Source organism: Chinchilla lanigera, unplaced genomic scaffold, assembly GCF_000276665.1.
Source record: "Chinchilla lanigera isolate Chin_1 unplaced genomic scaffold, ChiLan1.0 scaffold00077, whole genome shotgun sequence".
Classification (NCBI taxonomy): Eukaryota; Metazoa; Chordata; class Mammalia; order Rodentia; family Chinchillidae; genus Chinchilla; species Chinchilla lanigera.
The window spans coordinates 11,062,707-11,081,751 of NW_004955478.1; the positions used below are offsets into that span (position 1 = coordinate 11,062,707).

The 19,045-nt window shown below is 60.9% G+C and overlaps 3 protein-coding genes across 3 annotated transcripts in view; 1 reads left to right on the forward strand and 2 right to left on the reverse strand.

The window, feature by feature from the left end:
• The window catches only part of Mief2 (mitochondrial elongation factor 2), a 6,654-nt gene extending 6,218 nt beyond the window's left edge, over window positions 1–436 (reverse strand). Inside the window, exon 1 of the mRNA XM_005402285.2 lies at window positions 44–436. The gene's annotated coding sequence lies outside the window, so the exon portion shown is untranslated. The remainder of the gene's footprint in view (window positions 1–43) is intronic.
• Flii (flightless I actin binding protein) overlaps window positions 1–12,664 on the forward strand; it is a gene marked incomplete in the record, with an annotated part of 13,643 nt that extends 979 nt beyond the window's left edge. Inside the window, 29 exon segments of the mRNA XM_013503179.1 lie at window positions 915–1,025; window positions 1,324–1,395; window positions 4,149–4,229; window positions 4,410–4,495; window positions 4,585–4,746; window positions 4,919–5,022; window positions 5,358–5,533; window positions 5,612–5,769; window positions 6,130–6,214; window positions 6,495–6,645; window positions 6,830–6,963; window positions 7,146–7,358; window positions 7,472–7,651; window positions 8,295–8,377; window positions 8,480–8,554; window positions 8,806–8,889; window positions 8,978–9,149; window positions 9,762–9,866; window positions 9,943–10,134; window positions 10,309–10,497; window positions 10,584–10,723; window positions 10,801–11,044; window positions 11,145–11,299; window positions 11,382–11,442; window positions 11,529–11,657; window positions 11,727–11,833; window positions 11,910–12,015; window positions 12,135–12,200; window positions 12,277–12,664. Of these exon segments, the coding sequence (XP_013358633.1) occupies window positions 915–1,025; window positions 1,324–1,395; window positions 4,149–4,229; window positions 4,410–4,495; window positions 4,585–4,746; window positions 4,919–5,022; window positions 5,358–5,533; window positions 5,612–5,769; window positions 6,130–6,214; window positions 6,495–6,645; window positions 6,830–6,963; window positions 7,146–7,358; window positions 7,472–7,651; window positions 8,295–8,377; window positions 8,480–8,554; window positions 8,806–8,889; window positions 8,978–9,149; window positions 9,762–9,866; window positions 9,943–10,134; window positions 10,309–10,497; window positions 10,584–10,723; window positions 10,801–11,044; window positions 11,145–11,299; window positions 11,382–11,442; window positions 11,529–11,657; window positions 11,727–11,833; window positions 11,910–12,015; window positions 12,135–12,200; window positions 12,277–12,411 (3,756 nt within the window).
• Window positions 12,665–12,692: 28 nt separating this feature from the next.
• Llgl1 (lethal giant larvae homolog 1 (Drosophila)) overlaps window positions 12,693–19,045 on the reverse strand; it is a gene marked incomplete at its 5' end in the record, with an annotated part of 14,420 nt that continues 8,067 nt past the window's right edge. The window contains 10 exon segments of the mRNA XM_005402281.2: window positions 12,693–13,238; window positions 13,788–13,864; window positions 13,952–14,072; window positions 14,292–14,398; window positions 14,522–14,636; window positions 14,785–15,049; window positions 15,526–15,821; window positions 17,791–17,944; window positions 18,136–18,283; window positions 18,563–18,855. Coding sequence (XP_005402338.2) covers window positions 13,789–13,864; window positions 13,952–14,072; window positions 14,292–14,398; window positions 14,522–14,636; window positions 14,785–15,049; window positions 15,526–15,821; window positions 17,791–17,944; window positions 18,136–18,283; window positions 18,563–18,855 — 1,575 coding nt within the window.

The window sequence follows — 19,045 nt, forward strand, 5'->3', positions numbered from 1 at the left end:
CCTCGGCGAGTCGCTTCCCCTCGCAGAACCCGGGCTTTCTCACCCGGGCAGGGGCTGGAGAGCAGACCGTGTGCGTGCCTGCGGTGCGGCGAGATCGGCGGCGGGGAGAGCGCAGGGCAGGGGTGCGGGTCGCGGGGGACAGCTGTCCGGGCAGCTGCTGTCCGGGCCAGGTCCGGGCCGAGGAGCCAGCCCCGCCCAAGTCCGGGCGGGAGAGGGAAGTGGGGCGAGCGTCAGTGCCGCAGGGCCGCAGGAAGCGAGGCGAGGAGGGCTCGGGGCGACAGCGCCTGTGGCCGTGGGGGGCTTTGGGACATGAAGAGTGAATAAACAAGTGAATGATGGCTGTACAGGGCAGGGCGTGGGGGACGGTGGAGCCTTGGCAGTCGCTGGGACCCCAGGTGGCCCGATCGGGAATGTGAGCCAAGCTGAACACGAAGTGGGTGCTGGGATGTCCTGTAAAAGAAGCCGGTTTCATCCTGGCCTTCCCAGGGCTCAGAGGCCAGGAGCAGAGATAAACCTCCGGTTAGCATCTTGTCACATGGAGACTTTTATTAGAAAGTGAGACACAAAGTGACAGCGTGGCCTGGCGTGGTGGTGCACGCCTATAATCCCAGCACTCGGGAGGCTGAGGCAGGAGGATTGTGGTGAGTTCAAGACCAGCCTGGGCTACAAAGTAGTGAGCTCAAGGCCAGCCTGAACTGCACAGCGAGGCCCTGTCTCAAAAAAAAAAAAAAAAAAAAAAAAAAAACAGACAAAAAAAAACCAGTGCAAGGTGACCTGTCCAGGGTCTCAGAGCTGGTGAGTTGGCTTGTTTTTACCCCAAAGACTCCCACGGGTTAGCGGGGAGCAGCACAGGGAGCAGAGGGGGCAGGGGCTCCTTCACTCAAATGAGCCTCATCCTGACATGCCCCCACCAGGGTGGCTACTTTCCTGAGAATGTCAAGGCCATGACCAGCCTGCGATGGCTAAAACTGAACCGCACAGGCCTCTGCTACCTGCCTGAAGAGCTGGCCGCCCTGCAGAAGCTGGTAAGGGGCTTCGGGCAGTCGGAGGGTCCCTGTGAATGGGGCCGGGCTAGGCGGGCACGGCTGCAGGGAAGGCGAAGGACACAGAGGAAGAGCACAGCTGTGAGAAGCTGGCGGAGGGAACACTCCATCCCGGGAGTGCGCAAAGGGGCTGGGTGTGCGAGGGAGGGAGGGAGGCTGCAGGAGTGGTTTGGGCTGCAGGGCGCTCCGGGGTAGTGCAGAGTGGGAGGGCAGATGGGGCCCTGGACGCCCCCCTACCCGCTGCTCCCCTCTGAGCCTCTGTGCCCCTGTCCCGGCCCAGGAGCACCTGTCCGTGAGCCACAACAACCTGACCACGCTGCATGGGGAACTGTCCAGCCTGCCTTCGCTTCGGGTGAGTGCTGGCCGGGAGCCTCCGGGCTTGGGAACCTGAGTCAGAGCTGGAACCCCAGGCTGGGCCAGTGTCTCTGCCCACCTCCCATGTCCAGCGGAGGTGCTAGGCGTCACAAAGGGGCCCCCTGCTAGTTTAAGAGGATACGGCTATGTGCTGTGTAAGGAAATCCATGTGGATCAGAGAATTCCACGTGGTGGTGAGAGCTTGCTTGGAGGCTCCAGCGGGGAGCACAGCCCTGGTAGCTTTGACCAGGAACGATCTCCTCTATGGAGGGTGCCCACCCTGTTCAACCAGGTGACAGCGTTGGGAGGGACAGCTTCCAAAGGGACGCACACGGAGCGGTGAGGGAGGGCCGGGACACCCACTAGCCAGCCAGTTCAGCCGGATCACCCTGGGGATCAGCCGGGTGGCAGATGTCATAGCCAGATCGCCCTCACATCTCCCACCCCCATTTTGTCTCTCAATCTTTTTTTTTTTTTTTTTGGTACTGGGAATCGAATTCACAACCTCATGCTTGCCAAGCAGGCATTGTGCCACTGAGCTATATCCCTGGCCCCATTTTGTCTTTTTTTTTTTTTTCTGTCTTTTTGAGACAGGGTCTCGCTATACAATTCAGACTGGCCTTGAGCTCACTCTGTAGCCCAGGCTGGCCTCAAACTCACAACGACCCTGCCTCAGCCTCCCGAGTACCGGGATTACAGGCGTGCACCACCATCCCCAGCTCCATCACCATTTTGGACCGGCACATTAACAATAGCCGTGCAGGTCCACCTCTTTGCCACCTAGGTTCTGTGAGTTTGTTACATGCTCGCTGCTCCCCACCACATCACATGTGAGAGTACTTGGCCGCAGATACAGGTTCCTCACCTAAGGTCAGCCAAGAACCACTATAGTTGGGGTTGGGTCTGGTTGAGGCAGGAAGATAGTCTGACATCCCACAACCTCAGACCCCTGGCCACCCCTACAGGCCTGAGGTAGGGTTGTCTCCTTCCAGGCCAGAGCCCTGAATGCGTAGGGCTCAGCCTCAGGATTTGGGCTCCCTAAGTTGGAGACTGGAGTCTGCTACTTCCTGGCTGCACAGCTTTAGACAGGTCCTTCCCATTCTGTGGGTTAGAGTTATCCTATAAACCAGTAGCCTGCACTGCACAAACAGGAGGGTTGCAGAATTTTCAGGGGTTAGCTGAGCATAGTAGCACATATTTGTAATCCCAGCACTCTGGGAGGCTGAGGCAGGAGGATGTCAAATTTGAGCCCAGCCTGGGACACTCAGCAATTTATCAAGACACAAAGAATATAGAAAAAGCTGGAAACGTAACTCAGTGTCGATCTCCAGTACCACAGGGGTGCGGGAGTGTAGGGTTATTAGGGGCTAAAGCTGGAAAACTACAAGTTTGAGCCTATGGTGGGCTACTTAGGAAGATCTCAAAAAAAATTAAAAAGGGCTAGGGATGTAGCTTAGTAAGAAGGCGCTGGGTTCAATCCCCAGCACCAACGAAGGAAGGAAGGAAAAATGGGAGAGAGGAAGGAAGGACAGCCAGAGGCAGTTCCTGTTAGCTCTGCTGTCACTTGCAGCTACAGCACCATCCCTGGCCTGTCCACTGTTGCTCTTGAACTCTGTACATCCTCTGAGCAGAATTACTTGATGTCCACCCTCTGATTTCTCTCCGGTGTAATACTTCCTTCTGTTTTAAAGAAAAACTAATTCAGAACTACACCCTAATTGGCCTTTTGGAATTAAGAATAGGAATTGTTTGATCAGAAAATGTTCCCTGAGGGCCCTGTTCTCATCTCTGGGGCACATTTGAGTTGGGCTCCGAGGTTTGAATAAAATTTACTAGGGAGCTGGGGATTTAGCTCAGTGGCAAAAGCGCCTGCCTGGCAAGTGCAAGGTCGTGAGTTTGGTTCCCGGTACCGGAGAAAAACCAAAAATAAAATAAATGAATAAAATTTACTAGGAGGAGCCAGGCATAGAGGCACACACTTGTGATCTCAGCCCTCAGGAGGCTGAAGCAGGAGCATCACTGTGAGTTTGTGGTTAGCCTGGGCTACATAATGTGTCCAAAGCCAGCCTGAACTACATAGTGAGACCCTGTCTCAAACAAAACAAAACACACAAAAACCCTAAAAATAAAAACAACAAAAAAGAAATTTAGGGGGTCAGGGATATAGCTCAGTGGCACAAGCACCTGCCTGGCAAGTGCAAGGCCCCGAGTTCGATTCCCGGTACCAGGGGAAAAAAAATATTTTCCAGGAGGATAAGAAAATCCTCCTTGCAGGGGCTGGGGATTTAGCTCAGTGGTGCAGCACCTGCCTGAGATGTAAGGATTTTTTGGGTTTTGCTTCTCTTTTTGTTTTTTGGTTTTTTTTTTTCTTTTTGAGACAGGGTCTCTCTATGCAGTTCAGGCTTGGGCTCACTTTGTAGCCCGGGCTGGCCTCAAACTCATAACGACCCTCCTGCCTCAGCCTCCTGAGAGAGATCTTGAGTTTGATTCCCAGTACCCCACCACCACCACCACCAAAATCCCACCAGGCAGAGGAACTGTGTGAGCAAAAGCCAGATGTGGGAGGGCACTCAGTCCTGGCCTCCAGTGAGCTTCCTGAGGAAGCGTCCTACCTTGACCTCTCTTTCTGGGAGAGGAAGCACGGAACTGTGGACTCTGGTATTTTTTATTTTTTTATTTTTTATTTTTTGGGTACTGAGAATTGAACTCAGGACCTTACGGAATTCCGTGATTCTTACGGTTTATCCCCAGGCCATTGTAGCTCGAGCCAACAGCCTGAAGAATTCCGGAGTCCCTGATGATATCTTCAAGCTGGATGACCTCTCTGTCCTGGTCAGTGGCTGCTCTCCTCCGCCTGGTCCCTTTGCAGCCCCACCATCCAGCTCTCGGTCTCTCTCTGGCCCTTAAACCCCCTTGCCCACTCCTTGCAGCGGTGCCCTGCCTGATCCCCGAGAGGCAGGGGCCTGGCGGGGTGGGGACGCCACTGAGCTGGGCCTTGCCCCTCGCACCCAGGACTTGAGCTACAACCAGCTGACGGAGTGCCCGCGGGAGCTGGAGAATGCCAAGAACATGCTGGTGCTGAACCTCAGCCATAACAGGTGCTGGCCTCGGGGTGGGCCGGGGGCTGAGCCTGGGGCAGGCGGTGTGCGAGGCTGACCCGGGTGGCCTTCCGTCTCGCCACCTGCAGCATTGACAGCATCCCCAACCAGCTGTTCATCAACCTCACCGACCTGCTGTACTTGGACCTCAGCGAAAACCGCCTGGAGAGCTTACCGCCGCAGATGCGACGGCTTGTGCACTTGCAGACGCTGGTGCTCAGCGGGAACCCGCTGCTGCACGCGCAGCTCCGGTGGGCTCCTGCAGCCCGCGTGCGTCCTGCCCACCCCAGCCTGTCCTTCCCGAGGGCACGCGCCCTCCGTGTCTCCTCCTACATGCCTCCCCTGCAGCTGGCCGTGACCTGCCCTCCAGCCCCCGCCCGGGCCACCCTGCCCCCAGCCCTGATGCTCCTGTCTCCCTGGCAGGCAGCTTCCAGCCATGACAGCCCTGCAGACCCTACATCTGCGGAACACACAGCGCACCCAGAGCAACCTCCCCACCAGCCTGGAGGGCCTGAGCAACCTTGCAGGTTGGGACTGCCCCGGGGGCCCTTCTAACTTCTGGATCCCTCTGGGCTCCCTCACGTCCTCATGAAAAAAGAGGCTAAACTGCTTTTCCAGCCTTACCTGTAGTTAGGACATTTTCTGTTGCCGTGATGACCATGGTGACCGTTAGGCGTGTTGTGAGCACTGGCGTTTTGCCTAGACCCACTTGGCGCTGGGAAGTTTGTCTTCAAACGGAGAGACTGCAGCTCACACAGCTCGTCCCCGCCCGACAATGCCAGAACTGGCGTTCCACCTAAGGCTGGCTGCTCCAGCGCCTGCCGTGCGGGCCCCAGCTGATGGGCTCCTCCTGTCACCCTAGATGTGGACCTGTCGTGCAATGACCTAACCCGGGTGCCCGAGTGCCTGTACACCCTCCCCAGCCTTCAGCGCCTCAACCTGAGCAGCAACCAGATCACGGAGCTGTCGCTGTGCATCGACCAGTGGGTCCACGTGGAGACCTTGAACCTGTCCCGCAACCAGCTCACCTCACTGCCTGTGCGTGTGGGGCCTGGAGGGCCGGGGAGGGGGCTGCGGCGCTCGGGCCTGACCGCTGTGCTGCCCGGCTCTCTCCAGTCGGCCATCTGCAAGCTGACCAAGCTGAAGAAGCTGTACCTGAACTCTAACAAGCTGGACTTCGATGGGCTGCCCTCTGGCATCGGCAAGCTGACCAGCCTGGAGGAGTTCATGGCCGCCAACAACAACCTGGAGCTGATTCCCGAAAGCCTTTGCAGGTGCTGGGTAGTTGGCGGAAAGCCCAGAACCAGGTGGAACTCAGTCTGCAGTCTTTGGAGATGGGTTAAGTGGCCTGTGCAAAGGCCCTGGGGTTCCATACAGCCATTCCTGACTTGGGTTCTCCAGAGCACCCTTTGGAGAGACGCTGTTAGGTTTAAGAACAGAAAAGTTCCAGTGCCAAGTGAACTGGGGCCTCCACACCACTTCCACGCCCTGCCGAAGGGCACAGTACCCTCCCGGCTCTGAGAATAGAGGACGCCCCCACCCCGCTCCCCAGCCCTCTCTGTTACCCTCCCCTTCCCCAGGTTTGGAAGTCACCCCCCTCAATCCCTTGTCTTGCTCTGGCCCTGTCTTTATAGATGCCCAAAGCTGAGGAAGCTTGTCCTGAACAAGAACCGGCTGGTGACCCTCCCGGAGGCCATCCACTTCCTGACAGAGCTCGAGGTCGTGGGCTGGGGCCGCTGAGTGGGGAGGGCTCAGGAAAGACTGAGCGGGGGCGTGCCCTGGAGTGAGGGGTCCCTGCAGAGACCTCCTGGGGGCAGTGCTGGGGGCCAGTGGGGAGAAAGCGAGCTGTGTCTGTGGCACACCCCCCCAGCCAGCCGCAGAGGCGGCCGGGATGCACACCTGGCCTCTGGTGCGGGGCGTGTGTGTGTGTGTGTGTGTGTGTGTGTGTGTGTACACGTGTGCACGCACACTCAGCGCCCTCTCTGATTATCTGGAACAGGTCCTGGATGTGCGAGAGAACCCCAGCCTGGTCATGCCGCCCAAACCCGCTGACCGTGCCGCTGAGTGGTACAACATCGACTTCTCACTGCAGAATCAGCTACGGCTGGCAGGCGCCTCCCCTGCCACGGTGGCTGCGGCGGCAGCAGCTGGTGAGTAACAGAATAGCTGGCCTGAGAACAGGACTGTCTGTGTGGGCCTCGGCTTTCTCATCTGTAGATTGGGTGGGGTATAGCTGTCTGGCCACGGAGGATGGGGTTGGCCTGTAGCTGGCTGGATGCCCAAGAGCACGGTCCAGCCAGGGCTCAACAGCTTGCCCCCTGCACCTCCAAGCAGGAAGTGGGCCCAAGGACCCCCTGGCTCGAAAGATGCGGCTGCGGAGACGCAAGGACTCAGCCCAGGATGACCAGGCCAAGCAGGTGTTGAAGGGCATGTCCGACGTAGCCCAGGAGAAGAACAAAAAGCAGGAGGTGAGCCGGACCAGGGCTGGGACGGGACAGGCCCACTGGACCCTGCTCAAGGCCTACTGCCCTAGGCCAAGAGGGACAGGCCCTGGGCAGAGGATGGCTGTGCAGAGGCCCTGCAGCGGGGAGCAGGTAGAGGCCCGTCCGAGGGCTTGCTGACCAGGCCCTGCACTGCGACCATCACCCAGGAGACAGTGGATGCCCGGGCCTCCGGGAGTAAGGTGCGGCGCTGGGACCAGGGCCTGGAGAAGCCACGGCTCGACTACTCCGAGTTCTTCACGGAGGACGTGGGCCAGCTGCCCGGCTTGACCATCTGGCAGATTGAGAACTTCGTGCCCGTGCTGGTGGAGGAGGCCTTCCACAGCAAGTTCTACGAGGCCGACTGCTACATCGTGCTCAAGGTGGGACCTGGGGCACGCAGTGGGAGGTGGCCAGGTGGAGCGGTCTAGGGAGTGCGGACGGCGCGTCCGTCCTGGGGCTGGGGAGCCCCTCACCGTGGTGCCTGTGCTCCCAGACCTTTCTGGATGACAGCGGCTCCCTCAACTGGGAGATCTACTACTGGATCGGCGCGGAGGCCACACTTGACAAGAAAGCCTGCTCCGCCATTCATGCCGTCAACCTGCGGAACTACCTGGGTGCGGAGTGCCGCACGGTGCGGGAGGAGATGGGCGATGAGAGCGAGGAGTTCCTGCAGGTAGGGGGCGGGCAGGGCTGAGGGCTCCCGGGGCTTCCTGAGTGTGGTGGTTGGGGTGCAGATTGGGCAGGGGCAGTTAGCCAGCCCTAAGGTACTGGCAAGATGAGGTCTGGGGCGGCTGGAGGGGCCGGGGTGGCTGAAGGCTCGGTTAGTAGAAGCCGCAGTTGGCGGCTGTGGCCGAGGCTAAGGGGGCCTGAGGACAAGCTGGACCGGAGGGCTGCAGAGGGAGCTGGGAGAACGTGGCCAGGAGAGCCAGCGGCTGGAGCCGGCGGCTGTGACAGGGTGGGCCGCTAGTTGGCTGCTGAAGAGGCCGGGCCAGGGCCAGCCCGGAACGAACTAGAAGCGGTCAGCGAGCCACTGTGCCCCCACCCCACCCCACCCCACCTCCCTAGCTGGTTACCTGCAGACACACGCACCCCGATTCTACGGATTCACCCAGCTCTGCGCCCACCACGCAGGCCTCCAGCACAGAGGAACCCGTTTCTGTCCATTCCCGGACCCCGGTGTGTCTGTGTTCACAGGCAGTGTTTCTAGCATCCTAGAGTTGTAGCAGCATCATAGGTTGTGTCCAGCTCCGTGCCAGCCCCAAGAGGTACATGGGTGGGGGCACCCGGCTGACGAAGAACCTGCCTCACACACACAGGTGTTCGACAACGACATCTCCTACATCGAGGGTGGAACGGCCAGTGGCTTCTACACCGTGGAGGACACGCACTACACCACCAGGTGAGGGCGAGCGGGGTGACTGCCCATCTGGACTCTGCGGGGGGCGGGGGGTGAGGGTGGCCCCTGGCCGCCCATAATGAGCCCTCTTGTGCCGGTTCCCAGGATGTACCGTGTGTATGGGAGAAAGAACATTAAGTTGGAGCCTGTGCCCCTCAAGGGAACCTCCCTGGACCCAAGGTGAGCCCTCCGAGGTGGGGGTCTTCATCCTCAGCCTCCTTCCTACCCGTAGGGGACATACTTGGCCTCCTGAAGAGGAGGCTTTAGCAGTGCTTCTAACCCTTGTCCCTGGGAGCGGGCGGGAGGGTCCCTGAGGCTCACCCAGGAACGGGGCTGAAGCCCCGCACGGTGGGTTTTCTTGGCTGACCCGGGGCAGGGGAGCCTCAGCGCGCCACGCTCCGTCACGTCTCTCTCCTGCTGCTCTGGCCCAGGTTTGTGTTCCTGCTGGACCGAGGCCTGGACATCTACGTGTGGCGGGGGGCCCGGGCCACACTGAGCAGCACCACCAAAGCCAGGTACGAGGGTGCTGTGGGGTGCTCCGTGCAGACGACAGGTGTCACCTGAGAGGGGACGTGTCCCTGAGGGTTTGCGTCCCATTCTCAGGCTTTTTGCAGAGAAAATTAACAAGAACGAGCGGAAGGGGAGGGCAGAGATCACGCAGCTGGCGCAGGGCCAGGAGGGCCCGGAGTTCTGGGAGGCGCTGGGCGGGGAGCCCGCCGAGATCAAGCAGCACGTGCCCGACGACTTCTGGCCTCCCCAGCCTAAGCTGTACAAGGTGCGCTGGGCGGTGGGGCTCAGGGCCGGCCGACTTCCCCGGGTCGGGGGAGAGCCCGGGTGCTGTACTGAGGAGAGCGCGCTCCTGTGGGTGAGCAGCGGCCCGAGCGTCCGCGCTGAGCGCAGTGGGATGCTTGTCTCTGGGAGATGGGGCTGGGGCAGGTGCCCAGGCGCTGTGGCTGGGACCTGGCTTTACTTTTGTGGTTGCCGGGAAGTGGAGCTTCCTGAGGAGAGAAGGGACAGTTTAAGAAAGGACCTGTTACAAGCCCTTCCAAACAGCACCGTGGCGGAGCCCTTGCCTGGCCGGCGTGAGGCTCTGGGTCCAATCCCAGCACCACAAGGAAAAAACAAAAGCAGCTGGGCGTGGTGGCGCCCGCCTGTAACCCAGTCATTAGTGGGCCAAGGCAGGAGGAGTGCAAGTTCAGGGTAACTCTGGGCTGAGAAACGGGCAGCCTAGGGAGGCCCTGCCTCAGTACAAAAAGGGCCAAGAACATACTTTGGCCACGGTGGAGGGCGAAACCGGAGGGAGAGAGAGAAAGCGGCAGTGGAAGGGCCCGAGGCCGACTCAGGAGGCTGCGCTGGCTGCACCGTGCCCATTCTTTCCTCCTGCCAGGTGGGCTTAGGCCTGGGCTACCTGGAGCTGCCACAGATCAACTACAAGCTCTCTGTGGAACACAAGAAGCGGCCCAAGGTGGAGCTGATGCCGAGGATGCGGCTGGTAAGGCGAGCAGGAGCGTGCGGGGCCCCGGCTGTCCAGCTGCCTGCGTGCCGACCTCGGTCCTCTGCGTCTGCAGCTGCAGAGCCTGCTGGATACGCGCTGTGTGTACATCCTGGACTGCTGGTCAGATGTGTTTATCTGGCTGGGCCGCAAGTCCCCGCGCCTGGTACGCGCGGCCGCCCTCAAGCTGGGCCAGGAGCTGTGCGGGATGCTGCACCGGCCGCGCCATGCCACCGTCAGCCGCAGCCTCGAGGGTACCGAGGCCCAGGTGCAGTCCCACCTCAGGGCGTCTGCTCCCCGGTCCTCCCATCTTGCCCGAACTGTGCGGGTGGCCTTACTGCCCCACTGTCATGAGACCCCAGCCCCAGGCCCGACCTTCCCAGAGCCTTCCAGACCTCAAACCCGGCCTCCCTGGAGCCACCCTGCCCTCCCACCCACGCAGGTGTTCAAGGCCAAGTTCAAGAACTGGGACGACGTGCTGACGGTGGACTACACGCGCAACGCGGAGGCGGTGCTGCAGGGCCCCGGGCTGTCCGGGAAGGTGAAGCGTGACGCGGAGAAGAAAGACCAGATGAAGGCCGACCTCACTGCGCTCTTCCTGCCTCGACAGCCCACCATGGCCCTGGCCGAGGTTGGGGGCTGGGCCGTGGCACGGGGCCGGGGGCCGGGCCTCTGCTGCGGCCCTCTGACCTGCAGGGGCGGGGCCTTCACCTGCAGGCAGAGCAGCTGATGGAGGAGTGGAATGAGGACCTGGACGGCATGGAGGGCTTCGTGCTGGAGGGCAAGAAGTTCGCCCGGCTGCCTGAGGAGGAGTTCGGCCACTTCTACACCCAGGACTGCTACGTCTTTCTCTGCAGGTGCAGCCGCGGCAGCACGCCCGCTTCCTGCCCTCGCCCTCGCGGCTCTGGCCCCTGCTTACCTCTCGACTCCTCAGGTACTGGGTTCCCGTGGAGTACGAGGAGGAGGAGAAGAAGGAAGAGAAGGAGGACGGGAAGCCTGCGGCCGAGGGCAAAGAAGGCGAGGAGGCAGGGGCCGCGCCGGAGGAGAAGCAGCCTGAGGAGGACTTCCAGTGCGTCGTGTACTTCTGGCAGGGCCGGGAGGCCTCCAACATGGGCTGGCTCACCTTCACCTTCAGTCTGCAGAAGAAGTTTGAGAGCCTGTTTCCTGGCAAGCTGGAGGTGTGGCACCCCAAGAGCCCGGGCCTGTGGAGGGGTAGGGATGGCACAGCGTGGGGCGCTGGGAGGATCCTGGAGCGTCCTGACACTTCTATGCCACCAGGTGGCGCGCATGACACAGCAGCAGGAGAACCCCAAATTCCTGTCCCATTTCAAGAGAAAATTCATCATCCACCGAGGCAAGAGGAAGGCGGCCCAGGGTACTCTCCAGCCCAGCCTCTACCAGATCCGCACGAATGGCAGCGCGCTCTGCACCCGGTACCTGGCAGGAGGGGGCGCGGCGGCTGGTCGGGGTTTGGGAGCAGGGCCTGAGCCCCTGCTGACCCCCACTGCTCCCCAGGTGCATCCAGATCAACACCGACTGCAGCCTCCTCAACTCTGAGTTCTGCTTCATCCTCAAGGTTCGGTTGTAGCCGTGAGCCAGGGCCCCAGGTCAAGGTGCTGGGTGTGGGGCTGGAGCCGACCTGTCCCCCCACATACTCCACAGGTCCCTTTCGAGAGTGAGGACAACCAGGGCATTGTATATGCCTGGGTGGGCCGAGCATCAGATCCGGATGAAGCCAAGCTGGTAGAAGATATCCTCAACACCATGTTTGATGTTTCCTACAGCAAACAGGTGACTGGGGTGGGGTGGGCAGGTAGAGTGGGCGGGACCTTGGGCTGAACTGACGACCTTTTCCTACAGGTCATCAACGAAGGCGAGGAGCCCGAGAACTTCTTCTGGGTGGGCATCGGGGCGCAGAAGCCCTATGACGAGGACGCCGAGTACATGAAGCACACAAGGCTCTTCCGGTGAGGGCCTCGGCCTCCCTCCCCGGCTCCCTTCCCAGTCCTGGCACTTGGCCTCGCCTTGACCCTTGAATTCTAGGTGCTCCAATGAGAAGGGCTACTTTGCAGTCACTGAGAAATGCTCCGACTTCTGCCAAGATGACCTGGCAGATGACGACATCATGCTGTTAGACAATGGCCAAGAGGTAAGACCCCGACGTGGACCCTGCCTGTCCGAGAGGAGCCCACCCGCTGTACACGGGGACTGGGGCCAAAGGGGAGGACTCCCAGGTCGCCCGGCCCACCACCCGCCCTGTCCCCCCAGGTCTACATGTGGGTCGGGACCCAGACGAGCCAGGTGGAGATCAAACTAAGTCTGAAGGCCTGCCAGGTGAGTGCGGCGGGGTGAGGGCCTGGGGCGGGCTCACCAGGCCTGGGGTCTCTGAGCCCAGCGCCCCTCCTTCCAGGTGTACATCCAGCATATGCGCTCCAAAGAGCACGAGCGGCCACGCCGCCTGCGCCTGGTCCGCAAGGGGAACGAACAACACGCTTTCACGCGCTGCTTCCATGCCTGGAGCCACTTCCGGCAGGCCCTGGCCTAGACCGCCCCTGTGGCCTGGGTGAGGGGCCTTCCCACCACTTCCGCTAGCTGAGAGTGTATCCAGGTCACGGCCCCTCCCTGGCCACCCGCCAGCGCCCCATCCCCAAGAGCACATGCAGCACTGGCGGCGGGGGGCGGTCTGGGAGACCAGACTCCCCCACAGCGAGCACACATGTGAAACCCCCTCCCCGGGACAAAGCAGATGTGGTTGCCCTTTAAAGAGATATTAAATGCTTTATTTTCAATATTAAAAATCAGTATTTTTAATATTAAAACAACACTAACTTTAAAAAAAGGCCAGAAAAAAAATCCAAGGTACAACCTACAGGGAAGCCCATCCTGAACCCCCCAGCACACACACGCACACCCAACAGCCCAGCTGAGACACCCAGCAGGGCGCCCCATCACTCACTCTCACTCACTCACACACACACACACACACACACACACACAGACTGAGGGCTGGCCCAGTGGCAAGTACCAAAATAGTTTTATAAACGACCGTCCAGCCCAGCACAGGCATTAGAAAAATACTCTTTGCAAAGGGAGAGGGCTGGGGGTGTATGGAGTGGGAGGTGGCCTGGTGTTTAGTCCTATCTGCCCTCTCCCAGAGGCAGCAGCCCCAGGGCAGCCAGCCTGGTCAAGAGACTCCAGGAAGAGAGCCCCACAGCCCTCTGTGGCCCAGCCTTGGTGGGGGCAGGATGGCAGGTCCGCTGGAGCCCACAGGTTAGCAGATACGGATCTATGTTAAGGGACCAGGCAGAAGCCGGGGATCCAGGACACCAGCTCCGAGCAGGGCAAGAGATGGCTGGGATGATGCTGGCCTTCCTGGTGGAGAAGACAAAGGGATCAGAGAGAACAGAGGAGGCTTAAAGGGGCAGATGGCCTGCCTAAGGTGTCCCGCAGCCAGACCTGTCGCACAAGTGCCCCCAGGCCACCTCCTGTCCTGGCAGGCAGGGCCCTTCCCTGATAGGCTTCGTGAGACTCTGGACCTTAGTGGGACTCTGAGGGGAGGAAGGGGCAGCGGTGACCCTAGGAGCAGATGGGGCACCAGGGGGGTCAGGCATATCTTCAGGCTCCAGCTAAGTAGGGCACACCCTGAGAGGCAGGCAGGGCCCAGCAAGCCTCTGGCCAGGCTCAGTGTGCCAAACCAGCCCCCGCCTTTGCACTTCTAAATTCCACACCCAGGACAGCCAAGAGCTCAACATGCTGGGCCTCTTCTGCCACCTAAGAAAATCATGCAGCGTGGGCGTCCTAAGCCCCTGCCGGGACACCCCATGGAAGGCAGCTAGGCCTCAGAGTGATCACTGGCAGGGCCTGCCTGACCAAGTTGAGTGGCGAGGACGGGGTAGGTGCGGGGCCCCACCCCTGTGGTACCTCATTTGATCAGGATGGTGCAAGCATGAGGCTCATCTTCTGCCAGGTTCCTCAGATTCTTCTCTGATTCCTCAGAGCTGGGGCAGTGAACAGAAAGTCTGCATTGGGGGATGCCTTGGTGGTCCTGGGGTGGGGAGCTCTGCAGACAGGGAAGCTGGCCTCACCCCAGGAAATCCTTCACGTCTTCCACTGTGACATCCCCTGTCGTGTCCAGTGTGGTGTCGGCGCTGGTAGCCGAGTCAATGGACATGGGTGAGAGCGTGGCCTCTGGCAGCTCCGGGGTATCTAGGGAGGAGGTGATCAGCTCCAGCAGGAGCCCCTCAGCACCCTCTGCACCTGGGGATACAGACCCTAACGGGCACACACCTGCCAGTCCTCTGTGTCGCATCCAGCCCTGGCTCAGCTGCTGCCCTGCAGAAGCCTGCCCCACCCCCGAGCAGCGTCCTCCCCCCTCCCCCGACACCATCAGGCCAGGCCTGACCCCGTGCTGTGAGTGCCCCTCACCAGCTCTCTCGCTGTGGGCAGGATCAGGGCTTCCATCTTGGCTCTGTGGGGCCAGGATGATGCCCGGGGTGCCGTTAGCCTGGCTCAGCTTGGGTGAGTCTCGGATCCTGTGGGTTCAGGGAAACGGCAGGTGCTACTTCCCACCCTCGTACGGCCCAGCTAGTCCAGGGCGGGCAGAGCCTAGGGTGGGATGAGACCAGGCCCAGACTACACAATCCCCCTCCACAAACCTGGCCTGGGTGGCATCACGGGGCCAGCTGATGTCCAGAGAGCAGAGCGGCTCTGTGATGTTTCGGGCGCTCAGGGAGAAGCGTTCAAACTCTGATGGGGAGATCAGGTAAAAGCCTGGGAGGACAGAACCGCAGTCAAGAGCAGTGACGGCAGTCCCAGCGCTCAACAGGTCCCCGCCCAGCTCCTGCTCACAGGGTCTGTGCCTCAGAGACCACTCTAGTCCCACTCACGTCCCTCTTCCTGACCACCCACCCCGCCTCACCCTGGCCGTGGCGTGTGAAAACACACGAGGCGATGCCACTGATGTCCTCCTTTCGGATACAGGAGTAGTGCACCTGGGGCCGCAAGCCAGGCACGGAGAAGACGTGCACGTCGCCCAGGTTCGTGAGGCAGGCCAGGCAGGTCTCGGCGTAGTCCTCACAGGCCACGCTAGCAAACGTGGCCAGGGCTACCTTGCGCACACGGCAGCCCTCGTGGGCTGTCAGCTTGAACTTGGTCTTGGCGCTCACCTTGGGCAGTGTGAACACCTGGTGAGAGAAGGGCGGTGAGCAGAGCCTGGCCCTTTCCTCAGGGCCCCTCACTCTCAGGGCTACAGAGCACCAGGCCCACCCCAGAGCCCCGCTTGCCCCGCTGGCTTAGCCCAACTGTGCCCCGGACCACACTGCTCCTCCACACTCCAGCCAATCTTTACCCTGACCACACTGGAAACTAAATCAACCAACAGTACGTCCTGAAGCTGCGTCTGACTCCCCACCGAACACAAGCCTCGGGGACCAGACTCCAGAGGCCCCGCAAAGTCTAGAGCCTGAGGGAGGGACAGTGAGGTACCAGGGACCTGAGAACTCAGCAGGCATCAGGGATCCCCTGGGGAGGTGACACTGTGGGGACAGGGCATGGTTGGGGACACCGTGACAGGGCAGAAGGACTTGGGAAGCCTCAGCAGAAGGGCTTGGGCGGAACAGGGGCTCCAAGGGGACCGACAGTGGGAGCCGCCCCAGCTCACCTTGAACTGCTCCTCTGAGGCGATGAGCACGGCATGCCCTCCCTGCATGTCAGGCGCCTGGGCCAGGTCCCGAGAGGCCTCGTAGGGCTCAGGCAGTGGGCGGCCGCGTCCATCCAGCACGGCGATGGCCACGACCGGAGCCCGGTGCATCAGCTGCACCTCCTTGCCCAGCACAGCCTCCACCGCCCGCTCGGGCCGCTTCTCACCGCCTGCCATGGCTGCCGGCACCTCCAGCGCATAGGCAAACACACAGCCCGAGTTGGTGCCTGCCCACATGGTGGGCCCGTGGTGGGCCGCTGTGGGGACACGGGCATGGTGAGGGGGTGCCCGCTGCCGCCGCCCCTGCCCTGCAGGTCCTTCCCCAGGTCTGCCGGGCCTGCGCTTCCTAACTGAGGTGCCCAGGACTCATGGTGGACGCCCTGTCCCACACCTCCCCAGCGACCCCGACCCACGTCACGGCGCTCTGTGCTCCGAGTCCAGTCAAGCCCTGGAAGCCGCGCTCTGCAGAGGCACACGTCCCCTCACGGGCATCTGTGCAAGATGTGAGGGCCGCCATCCCCAAATCCCACAGCCTGCCGTACCTCAAGCGCCCACGCGGACTCCTTCCTCAGCAGCCCATCACTAGCCCTGCACCCCAGACCAGGGCCCCACCTCACCCCACCCTCTGCAGCCTGCGCCCCGCATGGTGGCCAGAGGGAAGCTCCAAGCTGGAATCACATGAAGCGAGGCCCACCCAGCACATCACCCACCCTGCGCTGTGTGAACAGAGGCCCTGGGAAGAGATCGTCCGTGGAACCAGCGGAGCTTTGCAGGTGGAGGGCAGATGCGAACTTCACCCCACCCTCACCACCTGCAAAGCTGATGGGCCACAGCAAAGCCACTGAGGAGCCCAGGCCCCCAGGAAAAAGGGAAAACAATTCAAGCAAGATGGCTCCAAGGCATGAGTCCAGCACAGGGACATGGAACAAGTCAGAAACCTCCAGGCTGGGCCAGCACAGTAGTGCATGCCTATAATCCCAGCCACTTAGGAGGCTGAGGCAGGAGGATTGAAAGTTCAAGGGCAGACTTGGCAACTTAGTGAGACTCCATTTCAAAGAAAAAGAAAAAAACCCAGGCATGGTGACACATACCTGTCATACAAACACTCTGGGAAACAGACAGGACAATCCCAAGTTTAGGCCCAACCTGGCCAACCCAGTAAGAACCTGTCTCAAAATGTATTCATTTATTTATTTGTTTGTTTGTTTTTGAGACAGGGTATTGCTTTGTAGTTCAGACTGGCTTTGAACTCACTATGTAGCTCAGGCTGGCCTAAAACCTGTAATGATCCTCCTGCCTTGGCCTCAGGACTGTGGGATACACCATACCTGTAATACCAGCACTCAAGAGGCTGAGGCAGGAGGATTTCCACAAGTTCAAGGCCAGCCTGGGGTACATAGTTCAAGGCCAGTCTGAACTACAAAGCAGGACCCTGTCTTGAACTAATGAGCAAATGAAGGGATTAGGGATGTAATTCAGTCCAAAGGCACAAAGATGCAATCCCTCGTGCTGAAAGGAGGAAAGGAGGAAAAAAAAATCCCAGGCTACACCAGCCAAATCCAGAAAGTGGGAAAATCTACCAGACAAAGACCCTTGACAAATCATGTCAGAAAGGAGTGCCCACAGACCAGCTAACCAAGCATGAGCTGAGACTAGGAGCTGGCCTCCATGTCGGTGTCAGGGACCTCTGCTGACTCAAGTAACTATGCTTGCGTTTTCATCTAGAAGACTCCACCAAGACACAACAGCACAGTATGGGCGAACATAAAACAGCAGCAGGCCCTCAGGGGGCCACTGTACACCCCCAATTTTTGTGTTATTATACAAGGTAAAGACCAACCAGGGAGACAATCAGTACGCCCAGGACCAAGAGTCACAGTCAGGCCCTCAGCATGCGGGCCAGCACCAGCCCTGCCTGAGCCTCTCCGTCCCTGCCCCTCCACGCCACCCACACAGCCCAGCAGTGCCGCCCCTGCCCCTCACCACCAGGCCCCCTCCTTCCTGCTCAGGCCTTTGGGGCCCGCCAGCCACACTCGGCGACCCCTGCCCTCCCGCTGGTGCCCCATGCGGTGGCATACAGGGCACGGGCGGCCCAGTCACTAGCGTCAGCAGACGCCCGGCAGCACTCTGGAGCCCCCGGGAGGTGCACTGCCCCCACTTCTCCCACCACCACCCACTTCCTCCAGGTCCACTGGAGCCCTCCAGCCCCGCCCCGCCCAGCCTCACCGTCTCGCAGGAACGTGTCGGCGAAGTAGAGGCAGCGCACGACGCCGGAGAGGGAGTCGTCAGCAGAGCGGGGCTCGATGCGGCGCTGCACGGGGGTCATCTCCACGTCGGGGGGGCAGGCTTGCTCTGCCAGCTGTGCATTGGCCTCCTGCAGCTGGAAGGGGCAGGGCTCCTGAGCGTGTCTTCCCTGAGCACCTTCCGCCTGGCATCTGACATCGCCCTTCTCCACCCGCCACACTCCAGGCCTGCCCGCTCATTCTGGGGCTGCCCAGGAGCGGCAGCTCGAGGGAAGCCGACCCGGGGCCTGGGGGCAAGGCTCAGCCCCCGCACCGACAAGCTGCTCACCTTGCTGTTGGCATTAGCAGCCCGCTTCTTGCCCGAGACTCGGCTCTTGCGGATCCGCCGGAAAGACTGGCGCAGAGACTTCTTGAGGGACTTCACCCGAGACAGCGGCCCCTCCATAGCCAGGGAATCGTTCGGGTGAAGGGTGCACCTAAGGTCAGGCAGGAGCCAGTCGAGCTGTGGAGCAACCACCCTGCTCCTACTAGCCCAAAGGCTGGGCATCAGGAGGCCACGCCACAGAGCCAAAGCTCTCTCAGGCTGCCCTTTGGTCCCAGCAGCAGATGGCGCTCAGAACACTCCTCAGGACCACAGAGGCTACCGGGTTTCTAAACTAGCCTGCCTCTGCCACACTTTAGGAAGGGAAACTGGGGCCGAGGCCCCATGGAGCTCCAGCTGCTCCCCCGCCCACCCTCAGCGCTACCCCACATACCTGGCGAGCACTGGGCTCTTGCGACGGTAGTCGAAAAGGCCAAAGCCGTGACTGGTGCCGAAGGCCACGAGGCTCCACTCTGCGTGAAGCGTGACGGCGGTGACGGCAGCTGGGGGCAGGCACTGCACCAGCACACGGGGCTGGAAGCCCGCGGGCCATGGCAGCGGCCCTGTGCGCGGACTCAGCCGCTCGTGGCCCTTCCACGTGAAGCCCTCACGGTCCTGGAGCAGGTCCACGCTGGCCACACTGACCGCCTGCTCCGCTGGTGTGTCGCTGAGCTCCAGCACCAGCACCTGAGCACCACAGGGAAGCAGTGTTGGCACGGAGGCGGGGCCGCTTCTGGGCTGCACTGGGCCTAGGCCCAGTACACACTCCCACCAGTGCCAGGCGGTCCACCAGTGCACACTCCCACCAGTGCACACTCCCACCAGTGCACACTCCCAGCAGTGCACACTCCCAGCAGTGCACACTCCCAGCAGTGCC